At 39.9% G+C, this 17,142-nt stretch overlaps 1 protein-coding gene across 1 annotated transcript; it reads right to left on the bottom strand.

The window, feature by feature from the left end:
• Positions 1–72: 72 nt before the first annotated feature.
• rab3da (RAB3D, member RAS oncogene family, a) lies at positions 73–16,689 on the bottom strand. The gene is made up of 5 exons (XM_058788933.1): positions 16,392–16,689; positions 14,847–15,083; positions 2,654–2,772; positions 2,344–2,468; positions 73–910 (listed from the first exon to the last, which is right to left on the bottom strand). The coding sequence occupies exons 2-5, from the start codon at positions 15,081–15,083 to the stop codon at positions 723–725; spliced, it is 669 nt and encodes a 222-aa protein (XP_058644916.1). The 5' UTR covers positions 16,392–16,689; the 3' UTR covers positions 73–722.
• Between the last annotated feature and the right edge of the window lie 453 nt (positions 16,690–17,142).

Raw genomic sequence — 17,142 nt, 5'->3', positions numbered from 1 at the left:
TTCATTTTTCATTTATAATTCATTTATAGATTTTTATAAATATATACATTATACAAATACTCCTTCAGTGTCCACAGGGAAGCAAATTTATTGCATTTAAAGCAAATGGCAAAGACAAATATAATATGACTTACTTTGAAACAAATAACAAAAACTATGAAGACTGACAATCATATGGACCGGACATTTCCAGAGCAGTCCTAAATTGTTTATCACCTATATCAAGGTAAAGCATGATCTTGCATCCATTAAAATTATCTGTATACATTTCAAAGCTACTTCGCAATGATGACCAGATGCATTTTATCTGAGCATGTTGTAAACAGACACTGCAGTAGTTTGAAACTCTCCTAAAACGTTGAGCATTCAGTTGAGACTTTGGCATGTGATTTTCTGATTCCTGCAGTTTCATGCAGTATTTTCCTGGCTGTTTTCATCATGATATCACAGTTCAGTGTATTAGCAGCCACACGTCACGCTGAGGGAAACCCATCCCATTTCATTCAATCCCTGAGGGGCCTGTTTAAGTGACTCAAATTATTCATTTTTAGGGGCTTATGCCGTATTCTTACTGTTTGGTTGGCATTTCATACTATATATACTGGCTGTACGCTTGTAAAAGGGTCTCTCTCCCGATGTACGTGTGTTAGAGCGAGAGAGGGAGTGTGTGCATGTGTGTGAATGTTTGCCTTCAAGTATGAGTGTTTGCTGAGAGACGATCATTAACATCCACAGCTGCTCTGTCCATCAGGGGGCGTGTCTTGCAGACTCGGGCCTTTGTGATTGGTTAACATGCTGGGGTCTCCGTCCAAGCTCTCGTTCATTTTGTCACAGATGATATCGACCAGCCGCTCAAACACCTGCTTGACGTTAATGTTATCCTTTGCACTGGCCTCGAAAAACTGAAAGCCTGCAAAAAGACGGCAGAGAAAGAGAGAAAAAGTGGAAGAGATATAGAGTCATACAATAGGTATGAAATGTGACAAATATTGCATTTAAATAAAACCGTCTCATTTACTAACCCCAAAGTATTATTTTTACAATCAGAACAAACACATTATTCACATATAATTAACAGTCAGCTGATGTGGAGAATTTAAAAAACATCAAATATTAGCTGACCAATAATTATATGTTAATGTATTCTGCTAGTAATGGCATTTTGATGAGTTTTTCTGTTTGGCCGATATGTGGGACTTTTATTCTGGACCTATTCTCCATCTTCATCGCCTTTTTTAACAGTTCTAATAAATGAAATGCAAATGCTATAGTACTTTTTCATATACAGTCAGATATATACTTTTATATCATTTAATCAAGTCTCTGGATATCAAATAAATATTTAATGCCATGGACCTCACAAATGTTGGTGAATCCAGCTGTTAGGTCTTCTTGTGTTAAAAAATCATTATTTATACATAAAGTGTAATTTGGTTAAAATAAGTATCAAATAATCTGTTTATTTTACAAATTTTATATCTTCTTTTTCCAATTATTATTTTTTTAAATCAAATTATTTTTCTAATTGATTTATTTTCATTTGTTAGTAAATACAATGTGAAATAACTATAAATTTACTTACAGAAATGGTCATGCATGTGTTATTTGCTATCTTTAAATTGAATAGCATGATATCATAAATATACATTTTATATAAGCCATAAAAAAAATCCATACTGGTTGATCACTACCTACAGTATAATACTACACCACATATCTAAAATCTATTGGGCAATAAAAGTAGAGTCACACCCTTTGAGCAACACACTTGCTCTCAGTACTTTGAAATGCCTGGATCATTCCTTCCTGTCTTTTTTTGTCCAAATAAGGCTCTGAAGCACAGAGGAAATTCAGAGGTTGATGGGCCATGAATAGCGTCTAATACTCTCCAAGCACCGCATGAGAGTAGCATTTGGCTTTAAATTAAACCGCATGTCAGCTGGCCCTCAACTTTATTAAGAACTTCAACATTTCATAGTTTAAAGAAATAGATTGCCTCCCATAATTAAAATGGTTCATTCTTCCCATCCTGTCCTTCCAAATCTGTATGACAGTTTTTAATGTGGAACACAGAAGGGAGAATTTCTGAAGAATATCCAGGCAACTCAAATGTTATATAATGGAAATGCATGAGTCGGTAAAACTCCAAAATGACAAGGAGGGACCATAAAAGTAATATAAATATAGCACATATGACTATATAAAAATAATGCAGAATACAATTTAATAGCCAATAAGAATTTTTTTTTTTTTTTGGCAGGGATTGCAAAAAAAGTTCATTTTGGAACCTCCATTTACAGGCTTGTGTGTGTGAATGTTGTTTTTTATTGTCCTGTAACATGCCTAGCTCATTAGCCAGTCTCTGTCCGTCCTCTCTGGACACCAGTCTGTCGTCCTCCAGATCACATTTGTTTCCTACCAGAATCACCTGAGCGTTGTCCCACGAGTACGTTTTAATCTGAGTTGCCCTGGAAAACACACACACACACACACACACAAATTCAGTCAGTTTCATGCTCATGAGCGCCCCCCTTGGAGGTCATTATGAAATGTGCGGCACTTTAAAAATGAACATTTGACCTTTCAATCACTCCCCCTACCTGTGGTAATAGCAGGACATCTGACTCTAGGACTGTAAATAAAGTAAGCTCACCAGTCTTGCACAGCGTAGAAGGACTCTTGGTTAGTGATGTCATACATTAGCAGGAAGCCCATGGCCCCTCTGTAGTACGCTGTGGTAATAGTGCGGTACCTCTCCTGCCCTGCTGTGTCCTGAGGAACAACATACAAGAAATATTTAATGTCTCTATTCGCTATTCTTTTAGGTCAATACACAAACTCATAACTTATATCTAAAAGCATTTTTTCTTAAAACACTGTCCAGCAGAAACCCTGCTGAAAGCACTTATTGCTTTTTTTTTGGAGTCATCCTCATGAGTTATTCTTTGTAATGATTTGTTGCTGTTATTTCTTGTTAATAGAGTCTAATATTCCAGTAGAGCACTGACTTTGAAAAAGTGGGATATTTCACCATTAATTATAAGTGCAACAAAAAAACTATTTAATAGTGCATCAAAAAATTATATAATTAAGTAATATAAAATTACAAATGCACACACACACACACACACACACACATACATATATATAGACTCGTACGGTTTAATGCAAGTAAAATACAGAAAATATCTAGTTAAAATTGTTTTCCACACTGCTTTTCACTATATTAATTTAGGCAAAACCAAAGCTCCAAAAGTATCAAAAAATTTATTTAAAATTTTGCATAGTGTGTTACATTTCATCAGTCTGATATGAATCATATCTATAATTTCTTGCCTTTACTACATGAATTTAGCAAATTAATATTTTCATTTATATATTTGTATCTATTTATATATTAATAATAAAAAAATAAATTATTCAAGTAAATGCAATGCAAACAAAACAGAGTCAGGGGTTTAGAGTTTAACAGCCACGTTAATGTGGTAACTAGGCAACGTCTGATTAGTTTCCATGATACTGAGAAGCCTTGACTTGATTTAGAATGCTGTGACCTCACCTATGTAGATAACCAAGGTAACCATTGGTTTGGGCAGCTGTTCGAGGCTTGTATATATGTATTGTATTTTAGGGGAAGAGCCGAATTCAGACTAATGGGAGCTTGACAAAAGCCTCAGCCCCTTCTTTCAACAGAGATAAGATGTGCCACCTGCCCTTCACACACACACACACACACACACGCATGACGACTGACTTCACAACAAAGACAAGTCAATCATATCTATAAACATTATGCCTAATGTGATCTTACAAACTGAAAGATCTTAAAGCAAGCCTTAGAGTCAGGAAATGTCAATGAAATTTTTCTTCAACGTCCATGACTGTGTCAATAATACAGCAGTTAAATGTACAGAGCTCTGATGACTAATCTAATGTAATGTATAATATTTGCTCTTCCTTCATAGCAAAATGACTCAAATTACTTTCGTCATTGTTTTTAAATCAAGAACTCCTCCTTTAAGTAAACAGAGAAATGTAAAAGTGAACACGCACATATAAAGTACTTTCCACAAATAAGGTACACTCTGGTGTCCAAAGAGTTTATAAAAAGCACTGGACGCATAAATCCCCATGGTTTTTTGTGTTGAGGGAACTAAAGAATATTAGATCAACTATTATACACCTTAAGCTCATTTAATGAGGATTTTCACCTTTTGAAATGAACTTATAGATTAAAATCATACAAGAATGGTGTTATTTTGATGATTTTGAATGGGTAATTTAATGTAGTAAAATAATAATAAAGAAAACAAAATTTGAAAAATATAAAAATAAAACAATTGAATTAACTGTAATTATTAATTAATTAGACATAATATTTACATTCACTGACCATTTATTAAAAAAGAATTAATGAATAAATAATAATAACAATAATAATAATATATGCACACATTTGAACATTTTAAGGCCCTATTTTTCACCTTATTAGTGGAATGTTTAAAAATAAACTTGCATGTATGGAGACACAAACCATATTGGCTTGATACTGCACATTCTCATTGCTATAGCAATATAGTCAATAAAACATGACTGATTATTAACTAAACATCTCCAAACACTTAGTCAGAGAAAAGTCTCTGTGTCTTCCCCACCCTCTAAATACACCATGCACGCACACACACACACCAGAAGGCTTGGCCTGCGCTCTTGGATCTCAATGCTTAATGCAAATAATAAAATGCAACTAACCATACAACCTCGCAAGAGAGCAAAATAAATAGATGCATTCATTTTTAAAAGAAAGGAAAACAACTGCATTTAGACTACATTAAGTATGGATTCACAGGGAAATTGCATTTGCATTGAATTTAAGTTTCTGTCTAATAATAAATAATACGGTAAACATATTTGATATCGTAAATAAATAAATAAATACACCCATGCACTGGGTCATCACTTGATATTCAATGTAAAATGTGCATCCTAAACGGAAACCTCAGATCTAATGTATGATAAAGCATCAGTGTAATATGATACATCAATTGGGACTATGCCATCAGTGGTGCATCAGCCTATCAGACTTGACATGATGCCGTTTTTACATATAATTTTCACTCGGCTAATGATAAAATTGGTGAAAAATATATATAAATAAAAAATACCCAAGAAAGCTGAATATCATAGAGACTTGATGGTGGACTCTATTGACTTGGGCCATCAAACAACACCCTAGCAATACATTACAATGTGCCAAAAACAACAAATATAGTAGCAATCACTGTCCTGGTACCAAACAAAACTAGGTTTGCATGTAAAAAGCTAATTATTTTACAACCCGAATTCCGGAAATGTTGGGACGTTTTTTTAAATTTGAATAAAATGAAAACTAAAAGACTTTCAAATCACATGAGCCAATATTTTATTCACAATAGAACATAGAGAACATAACAAATGTTTAAATGGAGAAATTTTACACTTTTATCCACTAAGTGAGCTCATTTCAAATTTGATGCCTGGTACAGATCTCAAAAAAGGTGACACGGGGGCAACAAAGGGCTGAAAAAGCAATAAATGTTGAAAAGATTCAGCTGGGAGAACATCTAGCAACTATTTAAGTTAATTGACATCAGGTCTGTAACATGATTAGCTATAAAAGGGATGTCTTGGAGGGGCAGAGTCTCTCAGAAGTAAAGATGGGCAGAGGCTCTCTAATCTGTGAAAGAGTATGTAAAAAGATTGTGGAATACTTTAAAAACAACGTTCCTCAACATCAAATTGCAAAGGCTTTTCAAATCTCATCATCTACAGTGCATAACATCATCAAAAGATTCAAAGAAACTGGAGAAATCTCTGTGCGTAAGGGACAAGGCCGAAGACCTTTGTTGGATGCCTGTGGTCTTTGGGCCCTCAGACAACACTGTATCACTCATCGGCATGATTCTGTCATTGACATTACTAAATGGGCCCAGGAATACTTCCAGAAACCACTGTCGGTAAACACAATCCAGCGTGCCATTTGCAGATTAGGGGTGGCTCGAGACCACTTTTTCAGAACCGATCCCGATCCAATATCAAAAATTCTGAGTATCTGCCGATACCGATATAGAGCCGATACCTGGCCAGTTTTTTAAAATCAGTGTTGAATTATTATACCTCAATGTGTGTTGACCTAATCATGACTTTTTTTTGTGTTACACACAATCTACTAAATATAGACAACTTTATTGTAAAGAAAAACAACAAATGAATGCATATATAATTATAATCGATGACAAAAATACTATTATAAACTAGGTTAGTGGATAATTCAGTAGCAAAAGTTACTCTAGAAAAATCATGAGTGCACAATTTTATAAAATTAGTGGGGAAAAAAAAAAAACATTATTTAGTGGGGAACAAATAAAAGTGAATAAGTGTAGGACTATATCTAAAATGATAATGTAAAATGATATAGATTGCTCTTTGTATTGTTGTAAAATACATTCATGAAAAACAAGTAATATATTTATATATAAATATATAGGGCCTATACTGTAAAATTAAAAGACATTTCTTTTAAATGTATAGCACAGTAATGAGGCAGAAACATATGATAGATAAGACGAACAAGAAAGGCTATTAATAATCTTTCATTGTGCAAAAGTATTATGATACGAAAAGGCTCCAAATATAAAGCGGCACAAATCCCCTGCGCAGAATGATGCGCTTGAAGCAACACGGAGTCACATCGCTCAGCACTCCGCATAGAAAGGTTCAAAGCACAAAGTGAAGAGATATTAATGCGTAGTGTATTAAATCTGTGCGATTGTTATTGAGCCTTTTCTTTTAACAGTTTTAAATTTCAGTGAATGTGCTCGTTAAGAACATAGAGCTCTCTAGTCCAAACAGCACGAAGATACACCCTGCTGAAAAAAACAATAGAACCCTGCCCAAAACACAACAGAAAATGTAATAGTTTTAATGGTTATAATGGGAATTGTATTGATTTTAATGGAAACTATAATGGTGTCTACTGGTATGTGATGGATTCTATTGGTGGGATGTTAAATCCTATTGGAAAAATGCCTAAAACAGACTACAAAAATGATTTTTGTAATGGTTTTACTGGAAAAAGCTAATGGTTCATAATGGTATTTTAATGGAAACCATTTGAATTTCTGTGATGGTTTCTATTGGGCTTCTTTTTTAGCAGGGCAGTCCTGCAAGATAATGTCCTTTTATGCAAAACCATTTATTTTTATTTACAGATCAAGTATAATCTTAGGAGCATTTAATAATCTTGCAGAGAGTTTCATCGTCTTGAGTGTCGTAACCGCACGCGGCACGCAGTTTGAATGCTGAATGGAGGATGACAGACAGCCGCAGCGGAGAGAAGAGTTTACATGAAGAGTTTACTTGACTTACACAAATACTTTATATTGTTTTATAATGTGTTTGTGGGGCTTAACAATGACACAATAGTATACACAAAATATCGGATTTGGATCGGTCTCGTCTGACCGATACCCCGATCCAGCAGAAAATGCCAGTATTGGAGCGATACCGATAATGAATATCGGATCGGTGCACCCCTACTGCAGATGCCAACAAAAGCTCTGTCATGGAAAAAGGAAGCCATATGTGAACTTGGTCCAGAAGCGCTGCCGTGTCCTGTGGGCCAAGGCTCATTTAAAATGGACTGTTTCAAAGTGGAAAAGTATTCTATGGTCAGACGAGTCCAAATTTGACATTCTTGTTAGAAATCACGGACGCTGTGTCCTCCGGGCTAAAGAGGAGGGAGACCTTCCAGTATGTCATCAGCGTTCAGTTCAAAAGCCAGCATCTCTGATGGTATGGGGGTGCATAAGTACATACGGTATGGGCAGCTTGCATGTTTTGAAAGGCACTATGAATGCTGAAAGGTATATAAAGGTTTTAGAACAACATATGCTCCCCTCCAGATGACGTGTATTTCTGCAGGACAATGCAAAACCACATACTGCAGCTATTACAACAGCATGGCTTTGTAGTAGAAGAGTCCGGGTGCTGAATTGGCCTGCCTGCAGTCCAGATCTTTCACCTATAGAGAACATTTGGCGCATCATTAAACGAAAAATACGTCAAAGACGACCACAAACTCTTCAGCAGCTAGAAACCTATATCAGGCAAGAATGGGACCAAATTCCAACACCAAAGCTCCAGAAACTCATAACCTCGATACCCAGACATCTTCAAACTGTTTTGAAAAGAAGAGGAGATGCTACACCATGGTAAACATGCCCCCATCCCAACTATTTTGAGACGAGTAGCAGGTATCAAATTTGAAATGAGCTTATTTTGTGCATAAAATTGTAACTTTTTTCAGTTTAAACATTTGTTATGTTATCTATGTTCTATTGTGAATAAAATATTGGCTCATGTGATTTGAAATTCTTTTAGTTTTCATTTTAAAAAACGTCCCAACATTTCCGAAATTCGGGTTGTAGCTCTATTCTCGTCAATCTCAGACCACTGCAGTCAGAGATGAGATGTTCTATATGTGGGTTATCAACACACAAGTGCATTCTGGGAAAACGATACTCAACACCTCTGAGGCGTTCTCACCCACTTCCTTTCATCAACAGAAAGTGCTGTCGCTTCCTCTGTTGAGGAAGGCTGTGGCTGCGAACTGGCGCACAGCAATAACAACTAAAATTACAGTGTCAGAATTTACAGAATATAACTGTATATTTCACTTAGAACTACACTCTTGGGAGGACTGGGCAGTTGATATTCTGACACACTTCCTGTCTTGGTATTGATTTAATTAGTGAAGGCAGAAGGCAGATGCATGGCTGGTCTGGATGGTCAAAAAGCACACCCAATTTGATTTTATGGCTTTTATTTTCTAAAGGTTGCCTCAAAATGGATTTGGCCCTGTGTGTGTGTGCTCGCTTCACAAATAATGCGTCAAATGATGGGGCCATCTGCTTTGGGTCATTCTGGATGTTTTGTAACATTAACCATCATTGCTAAAACACACCTCACCTAGATTATCTTGATCAAGGTATCAGTAAGTCATGCTGACATATGATTAGCATATCCTCTTTTCACCACATTTGACTTTGGCAATAACATTTTTTTTTTTCTGGCTTAAACTGTGAAATATGAATCGTAACAGAGTAAAGCCATGAAATTATTCTTCTGAAATAACTGCAATGACACCGAATGCATTACAACAATGGGAACCAAAAGTGTTGCACCAAATGTCTCACAGAGTACTGCAGTCGGGATCCAGAAGTAAAATTCCTATTCATTTTCTCCATAGGAGAACTGATTTTTAAAAATAACTTATAAACCTTTTAAGATAGACCTACTTTGAGGTTGTTAATCGATGGTATTTGCTTCCGTGGAAGCCATTAGCCTACATTTAAACCTTTTTTTTTTTTTTTTATAATAGTAAAAATGTTTTTTTTTTTGTTTTGTTTTTTAATTCAATGTCATTTGCAATGCTTCATGGGACTATTTCTTTCCCTCATTAAAGCCGTTAAGTCTTTGTCTTTTGTCTGACTTTCAAATACTTTTTGCTTGAAATGTTGTGATTCACCCCATAGCTGGTTGTTTTGGTTTATTGCTTATAACTCTTTGATGAAACCCTATGGAAAAATGAATAGGAAGTTAAGTCCTGGTCACCAGGGTTGCCAGGTCTGTGAAACAAAACCAGCTCAATTGCATTTTTTCCCCTTCGTTGTGGGTCCACTCTATCAAAATCGCATTCCCGGTGGTGGAGGAGAGATCACTTTAACCCACGGACTGAAAAATAACCCACGGCAACAGTGTAAAAGTAGCCCAATTCCCAGACTTGGCAACCCTGTCGCCAAGAAAGATAACTATAAAAATAACAATAGGCCTTTATCCCAGTTTGCGTGTCATCACATCCAGCTCCGATTAGTAGCGTAAAGGAATTTCCGCCTACTTTATTGTCAATGGACAGACGCCAGTTTTGTGAAGAAAATTAAACTAATTTAGTTTAGTTGAACTTTGACGCAATAAACGTCAATGTTAAAACTGCATATTTATACCGATTCCATACCATGCAACATTTTAATACCATGCACATTTTAATGTATAACATTAGCTTATCTGAGCGACGTGACTGTCAGCTGCAGTGTTGCCAGTCAGATTAATGAAGAGCACACAGCTCAAGTTACTTTCCGAGGAATACTCTGACTTGTTTAAATTTTATTTTAAATATTATTTTGTTTATTTTTGAATTATATTTATTGTGATTAACCTCCCGGTCTTGTTCACAGTATAATGATATTCAATCGTTGCACGCAATCACAGAGAATAACTCTAAGATGATCAAACTTATTTTTAATTATTGTCTATGAGCTAGAAATATTTCTTTATTTGAACAACTTCAATTTGATGCAATTATAGAGGATTGCATCATAAAGTCAGCGCGTGAAAAAATGTAAGCATTATGTTTAATACAACTAGTTTGCCCTAAACTTTTAATTTAATCCTTCTATACAGCCTTTAGTCATAAGTAATATTTTAAGCTTTGGCTAATTCTAATGCTTATTTATGTGATATGTTGTTTGTATAGTTTTCTCGCTGTTCTGTAATGAAATAAGGGGATCAGACTGTGAAGAATTGCCTTTACGCATAAAGTATGCCTCGCATGCTCCTGTTTAAATCACGAAATACGCATCGGGATATCGTGACAACATATTCCTTCGTTTCATAATACTCAATTAATTGTTGTAAACTGAGATTGGTGTCTTTAGAATATGTATCTGTGCTGAATTCGACATAAATAATCCGCAACAATGCCGTGCTATGGGCACAGCCATTGATAGAGGCTGCTGCGGAAGTTCTTTTACGCTACTATTTAAATCTTCCGCTTTTCGAATGCAGAAGTGTGATAAAGGTCTATAATGATAGCTATATTAGCACCCACACCAAGGGATGATAATGTTTATTTTAAGCACACACTGCAGTTCCCTCTCGAGAGCGGTCTCTCGACATGGCATAAATGCCTTAGGGACTCCCTTCCTTCCTAACCTTACTGAATCTTACTGCACAACGCCAGTGAAGTTGCAACTCTCACTGGCCAATGCCAGCCAAGACGGCTAATAGGGGCGGGGCTCCAGCTTATGCGCTGTTTTGGTGGCATAAGCTCAGAATCTTCCTCTTTCACACATCCTACTGAAGACAGCTGTGGAGAAGACGCAAGAAGACGGATTTCCCTCTCGGCGTTACAGCATGTCCCACGCTGTGTTCGGGACCCATCGAGCTCCCGGACACTCACGAGTTCTGCATCCTGTGCCTGGATCTCGGTCCCATGCGGAGGCAGCACTCAACGGGTCGAGCTGCCCGCACTGCGAGGAGTTCTCAGTGCGGGTGCTTAGGGCCCGAAGGAACGTAGCACTCTGTGATTTCTCTCGGCAACGTCCCACCATCGCTCCCCCACTCTCCGGTGTGCTTTGCGGAGGAGAGTCTCTGAAGTAGAGGGACATGGCGCGTTCCAGGACGAGCTCGTCAGGATTCTCACCAAGGCCGTGAGCGATCTCGGTCTAGAGTGGGAGTCCACTGATGAACCAGCTAAGAGCAAGCTGGATTCGTGGTTCCTTCACTCGAGTTGGCGCTCCAAGGAAGCGAGCACCGTTCCTCCCCGACCTGCACAACGAGGTTGTTAAGGCGTGGGCTGCGCCCCAGTCGGCTCGTACTCACGCTGGCGGGTCGGAGATTTTCACCAGAGTCAACGAAGCGGATGCCCGAGAATATACGTGCATCCCGCCCATCAAGGAATCCACCGCCGCGCACCTCTGCCCCTCCTCCACCTCCCTGAAGGCGGGTGCTACGCTGCCAACAAAGCCCTGCCGTTTGACCACACATGTCGCGGATAAAGCGTATGCCTCCTCGGGGGAAGCGATCTCGGTGCTCCACACGATGGCAGTGCTCCAAGTGTTTCAGGCACAGCTCCTGAAAACCCTGGACGAGGGTGGGGCAGATCCTGAGGCGTTTAAAGATCTACGTGTGGCGACGGATTTTGCACTTAAAGCCACAAAGAAGACAGCCCAGGCGATCGGCTACATGGTGGTGCTCCACCGACATCTGTGGCTGACACTCACTGAGCTTAAGGAAGCAGGAGGGCGCTGCTCAACTCTCCCATCTCTCCATCCAGCCTCTTTGGAGACGCAGTGGAGGCTATCGCGGACCGCTTCTCAGAGGCACAGAAACGCTCCAGGGCGATGAGTCACTTCCTGCCGTGCCGGGCTGCGGGGCAGCCTCCAGCACGTAGTAGATCCTCTTCTGCTTCCAACCGGCCGTCCAACCTTCCAACAGGGGAACAGGGGAACTCCTCCGTCGGAGCAGAAGCCTCGTTCCTGACGGGGGTATACAGAGGAGGAGAGTGGCAGGCCCGCTGCGAAGCACCCGAGATGTTCTCGACTACGAGAATGTCTGTGTTGTGTATGTTCAGAATGCAATAAAGTCTGTGACACCCTCATAAGAAGAGCTTTTTTCCTCCTCCTCCAGCAATAGAGGTTTCACACTTGGCCATGAAACGGTTAATAGGGCCGAGCTGTCAGCCTCTCCGTGTATCTGGCGATGTGTACACATCTGTGGCAGTTGTCGAACCCCCGCAGCCGCAGCTCGCTCCCAACACCTCGCACATACGCACATCCGTGTCACACGTTCAGCAGTAGGCTCATGCTCCCCGTTAATCAGCGAGACGGGACCCCTGCTAACATACAGCACTTCCACTTGCCCTGCAAGCTTTTCTGAACACAATCCCGGTTTACGGCGACGTTGCTCAGAATACAGAAGGCGAGACGCTCCGCCTTCTGTGTCTCTTTGCGAGCGCATGGCGGTCCATTCCGGGCATTTCGGATTGGTTACGGAACGTAATAGAGAACGGATACACACTTCAGTTTCGGCGCAGACCACCCCGGTTCAATGGTGTGGTCATGTCAACGGTTTCAGCACACAACGAGCCGGTGCTGAGGCAAGAAATCATCAATCTTCTCTCGAAATGCGTGATAGAAACGGTCCCGCCAAGCAAGAGAGAGAGAGCGGGTTTTACAACCGGTACTTTGTCGTTCCAAAGAAAGATGGTGGTCTCCATCCAATCTTAGACCTGAGGCCCATCAACCGTGCATTACACAAACGCACTTTCAAGATGACAACGCTGAAACAGGTCCTCGCGCAGATTCGGCCCGGAGATTGGTTTATCTTGGTGAACCTGAAATACGCGTATTTTCATATCCAGATTGCCCCTTGTCACAGGCGCTTTCTGCGATTTGCGTTTGAAGGCACGACGTATCAATTCACGGTGATGCCGTTCGGTCTAGCACTGGTGCCACGTACTTTTCCGAAATGTGTGGATGCGGCACTTTCCCCTCAGAGAGCGAGCGGAGTACATATATTAAATTATCTGGACGATTGGCTGGTGTTGGCTGATTCAGAGGAAGTGCTCAACAGCCACAAACACGCTCTACTACTTCACCTACAGAGCCTAGGTTGACGACGGTCTGGGGAGCTCATTGCGACGGCGTACCGCCTCGGGCTACTGGACAGAGTCGGAGAGAACGTGGCACATAAATCGCCTTGAGCTGAAGACGGTTTTCTTGGCTCTTCAGAGCTTCATCACGCAAGCACGTGTTGATTCGCACGGACAACATGTCGGTGGTATCGTACATAAACCGCAAGGGCGGGGTACACTCTGGAGCCCTTTGCAAACAGGCAGCACACCTTTGCTGTGGGCCGATCACCATCTGCTCTCCATTCGATCGGCGCACGTTCCAGGATGCCTGAACAGCGGCGCAGATATGCTATCGAGGGACGGGGTTCCTCACGGAGAATGGAGGTTGAACCCCAGGACAGTGAGGCTGATCTGGGAACAGTTCGGAAAAGCGGAGGAGGATCTGTTCGCAACGGAGGAGAACACGCAGTGCCCTCTGTTCTTCTCTCTGTCACGCTCTCCCCTAGGCGGGGACGCACTCAGATTTTTGAGAGGTGCGAAAAGACTAAAACCCTCTTGCCCCCCTACAGTGGTTTTGGTGCTGGGGGCGCTAGCCCTTCCATCCTTCGAGCCACTTCAGACTGTTGACTTGAGGGAGCTCTCGCTTAAAACCGCACTGCTGCTCGCCCTTACTTCGGTCAAGTGCGTGGGGGATTTACAAGCGCTCTCTGTGAATGCGGACTGCATGCAGTTTAGACTAGGTGATTGTAACTTCACACTCAAGCCGAGATTAGGCTACATGCTGAAATCGCTCTCGACACCGTTCAGAGCGCAAGTGGTGGCACTTTCTGCTTTCACTGCTACATCAGATGCCGCACCTAATCAGATGTTGTGCCCAGTGTGGGCTTTGCGAGTTTACATCGACTGCACGGCCCAGTTTCGGCAATCCGGAAGTCGGAAGATTCTGAGCTTATGCCACCAAAACAGCGCATTATATAGCGGCGGAAGCCCCGCCCCTATTAGCCATCTTGGCAGGCATTGGCCAGTGAGAGTTGCAACTTCACTGGCGTTGTGCAATAAGATTTCAGGTAGGTTAGGAAGGAAGGGAGTCCCTAAGGCGTTTACGCCATGTCTCGCTCCCGTCTCTCAGGGAACCGAGGTCACGACAGTAACCGGAGACGTTTTGTCATCTACTGCTTTAAATGCTCAAGAGCTTAAAAAGCAGGATGGATTCTGATTGGCTGTCATTGTTTTTTTCATTCATCAGCTAGAAAAAAAATGAAAGTGATGCCAACAATATCGTTCCTCTTTATCAATGCAATTAGTCATGAATGAACAGATATTTTTATAAATACTACTCACTATCCTCATTTTAACTATTGAATAACTCCAATGTCCCATCTTTCAAACTCACCCATATTTGCAATTTGACTCGTTTTTCATTGCGGTACACCGTTTTGACTTTGAAGTCGATGCCGACCGTGCTGACAAAAGCAGACGTGAAGGAGTCGTCAGCGTAACGGAACAGAAAACTAGTTTTTCCCACACTGCTGTTGCCGATGATGAGCAGCTTGAACATGTAGTCAAAATTTTGATCGGCTACATCCTTCTGCACCTGCGTCTGCTGACGGGTATCATTGGCCGACGCCATCTAGAGGGGTGGAGGGAAAGTGGAAATGTAAGACAGACAAGCTATATAGCCACCATTTACAATGAAAGTCAATAATAAAGGTTGTCAAACAGAAGAAAACCACCTTCATATGTTGGGCTCTGAGGATGCTATGGCCCTTTTTCCCATTTAGCTGAAGCCCTTTGATACTCTGGGCCACTCATATGCAGTTAAAGTATTCTTCCAGCACTGTCATCTATCTATCTTTTTTTTCTTTGAACATCAGACATGCTGAGTGAGGATCTTTCCTTGATTAAGAGCCATTACAGCTGAGACCATCTCAGCACAATTCATTCTGGCCATAAAAACAGTACTTAAAGTGGGAAGCAATAATGAGAATACCTTAACCTTTTATAAAAATGTTTTTATCTATAATTCATATTCATTTCAGTTTGTGTTTTAGTACTTTTATTTCAAGTTTAATTGCAGGTAGGAAGGTTTTTTTTTGTTGTTGTTTGTTTTTTTTAGTTTAAGTTTCTGATTATTTATTTCAGCTTTATTTAAATGAACAAAAATGTTTTCAAAAGTTTCAGTTTTATTTACAATCAATGTCCGACCTAAACTATGACAATGTTGGTACGACTGAAGATTTGTTTGTGAAAAACGACTTAAATCCCAGTCTGTTCATCAAACAAGCTGTCATAAATCATATGGATTACTATTCTAGTAATTTATGGCCCTTTTTTTAGGCTGACAGACATAATGGAAGCTCTTAATGGAAAAGAGCACCATTAAGACTCTTCGAAAAGTCTTCGTTTAAGAAAACGAAAGAAACCCTCTAATAACAAGTGACTTTTTAAACTAAACAAGTATTAACATCCTGCTCAAACATATGAGAAAGAGGTGATCACATCTACACCTGTAAGCACCTGAAGAGGAAGTTACCAGGATATAACACACCTTACACATATGAATGAACACAATAAGGTCGTGCCACAGTAACTCTATGCAATTCTAAATAAAATTATAAGGAATCTCTTTTGCACAGGCAAAGATAAAGATTAGATGGCAAGTTAGATTTGATCTGATGCTGGTCGACACAAACCCTGAACTGTGAAATCTACAGATCTGTCAAACACAATATCAGCTTACATCTGTAAGTCAGACACACTCTGAACTATACATACATATACATTTGAACATATCATCAATAACTGCATTTTGGGATTAAAAGGGAAATGAAACGGCTCTAATCGTGCTTCCATATGGACTTCCTTCCATCTCTCTCTTCTGTAAGCAAATAAGGAAAAATGCGTATCCTTCGGGCACAAACATAATAGGGTGACTAACCTTATCCGGCTCTTCTTAGAGGTGGTTATTTTATTCAGTAAAGTTAATGTTGCGCTTTTCCTCAGCTGTTTTCGGACATCCAGTCCTCGCAGATCCAGTTTCACTTTTCCCGCAAAACACACTAGAAAGGGTCCACTCGCCTTATCCGTTTAAAAGCCGACCATTCCCTTCCCTGAAGAGGGGCGTTGCAAAACCAGACGCTTGAGGACTGCAGCGACCTGGCTGTCGACCAGTTTTTATTTGTGCTGACGGCTCGTCGAAACTGCGACGGCTGCTTCCAGATCAGCCAGGGCCCTGGCGAGCTTCCAGCCTGCACTTACAGAGCAACCAATCAACAGGTCCCCTGTCAGCCTCACAGCAGCAGTATCTTCTGCTATTTACATACGGGGCATTCTGTCAAACGGGGCCGTAAGCATTTTCAAATGGTGATTATATATATATATATATATATATATATATATATATATATATATAAAACTGTAACAAGATCGACACTTTTGCAGTTTAATTAAATAAGCTTTTTGGCCAGTGTCATGAATGTACACTATGCCTTTTTATAATTTAAAGCTGACATTTCTACAAATATCCACTTTCCAGTGATCAGTTGGGCTATATACTATTTATATAACTGACGGTTATTTACCAGTTAATCAGCTATTTACTATATAAATAATTTATATAATATATAAAAATAAAATAAAAAACCCTTTATTTATTTAATGCACTGTTTAAACTTTATTCAAAAGGAAAC

Source organism: Onychostoma macrolepis, chromosome 01 (assembly GCF_012432095.1).
Source record: "Onychostoma macrolepis isolate SWU-2019 chromosome 01, ASM1243209v1, whole genome shotgun sequence".
Classification (NCBI taxonomy): Eukaryota; Metazoa; Chordata; class Actinopteri; order Cypriniformes; family Cyprinidae; genus Onychostoma; species Onychostoma macrolepis.
Note: the sequence above shows the minus strand (reverse complement) of the source record. Positions and strands in the feature narration are given on the sequence as shown.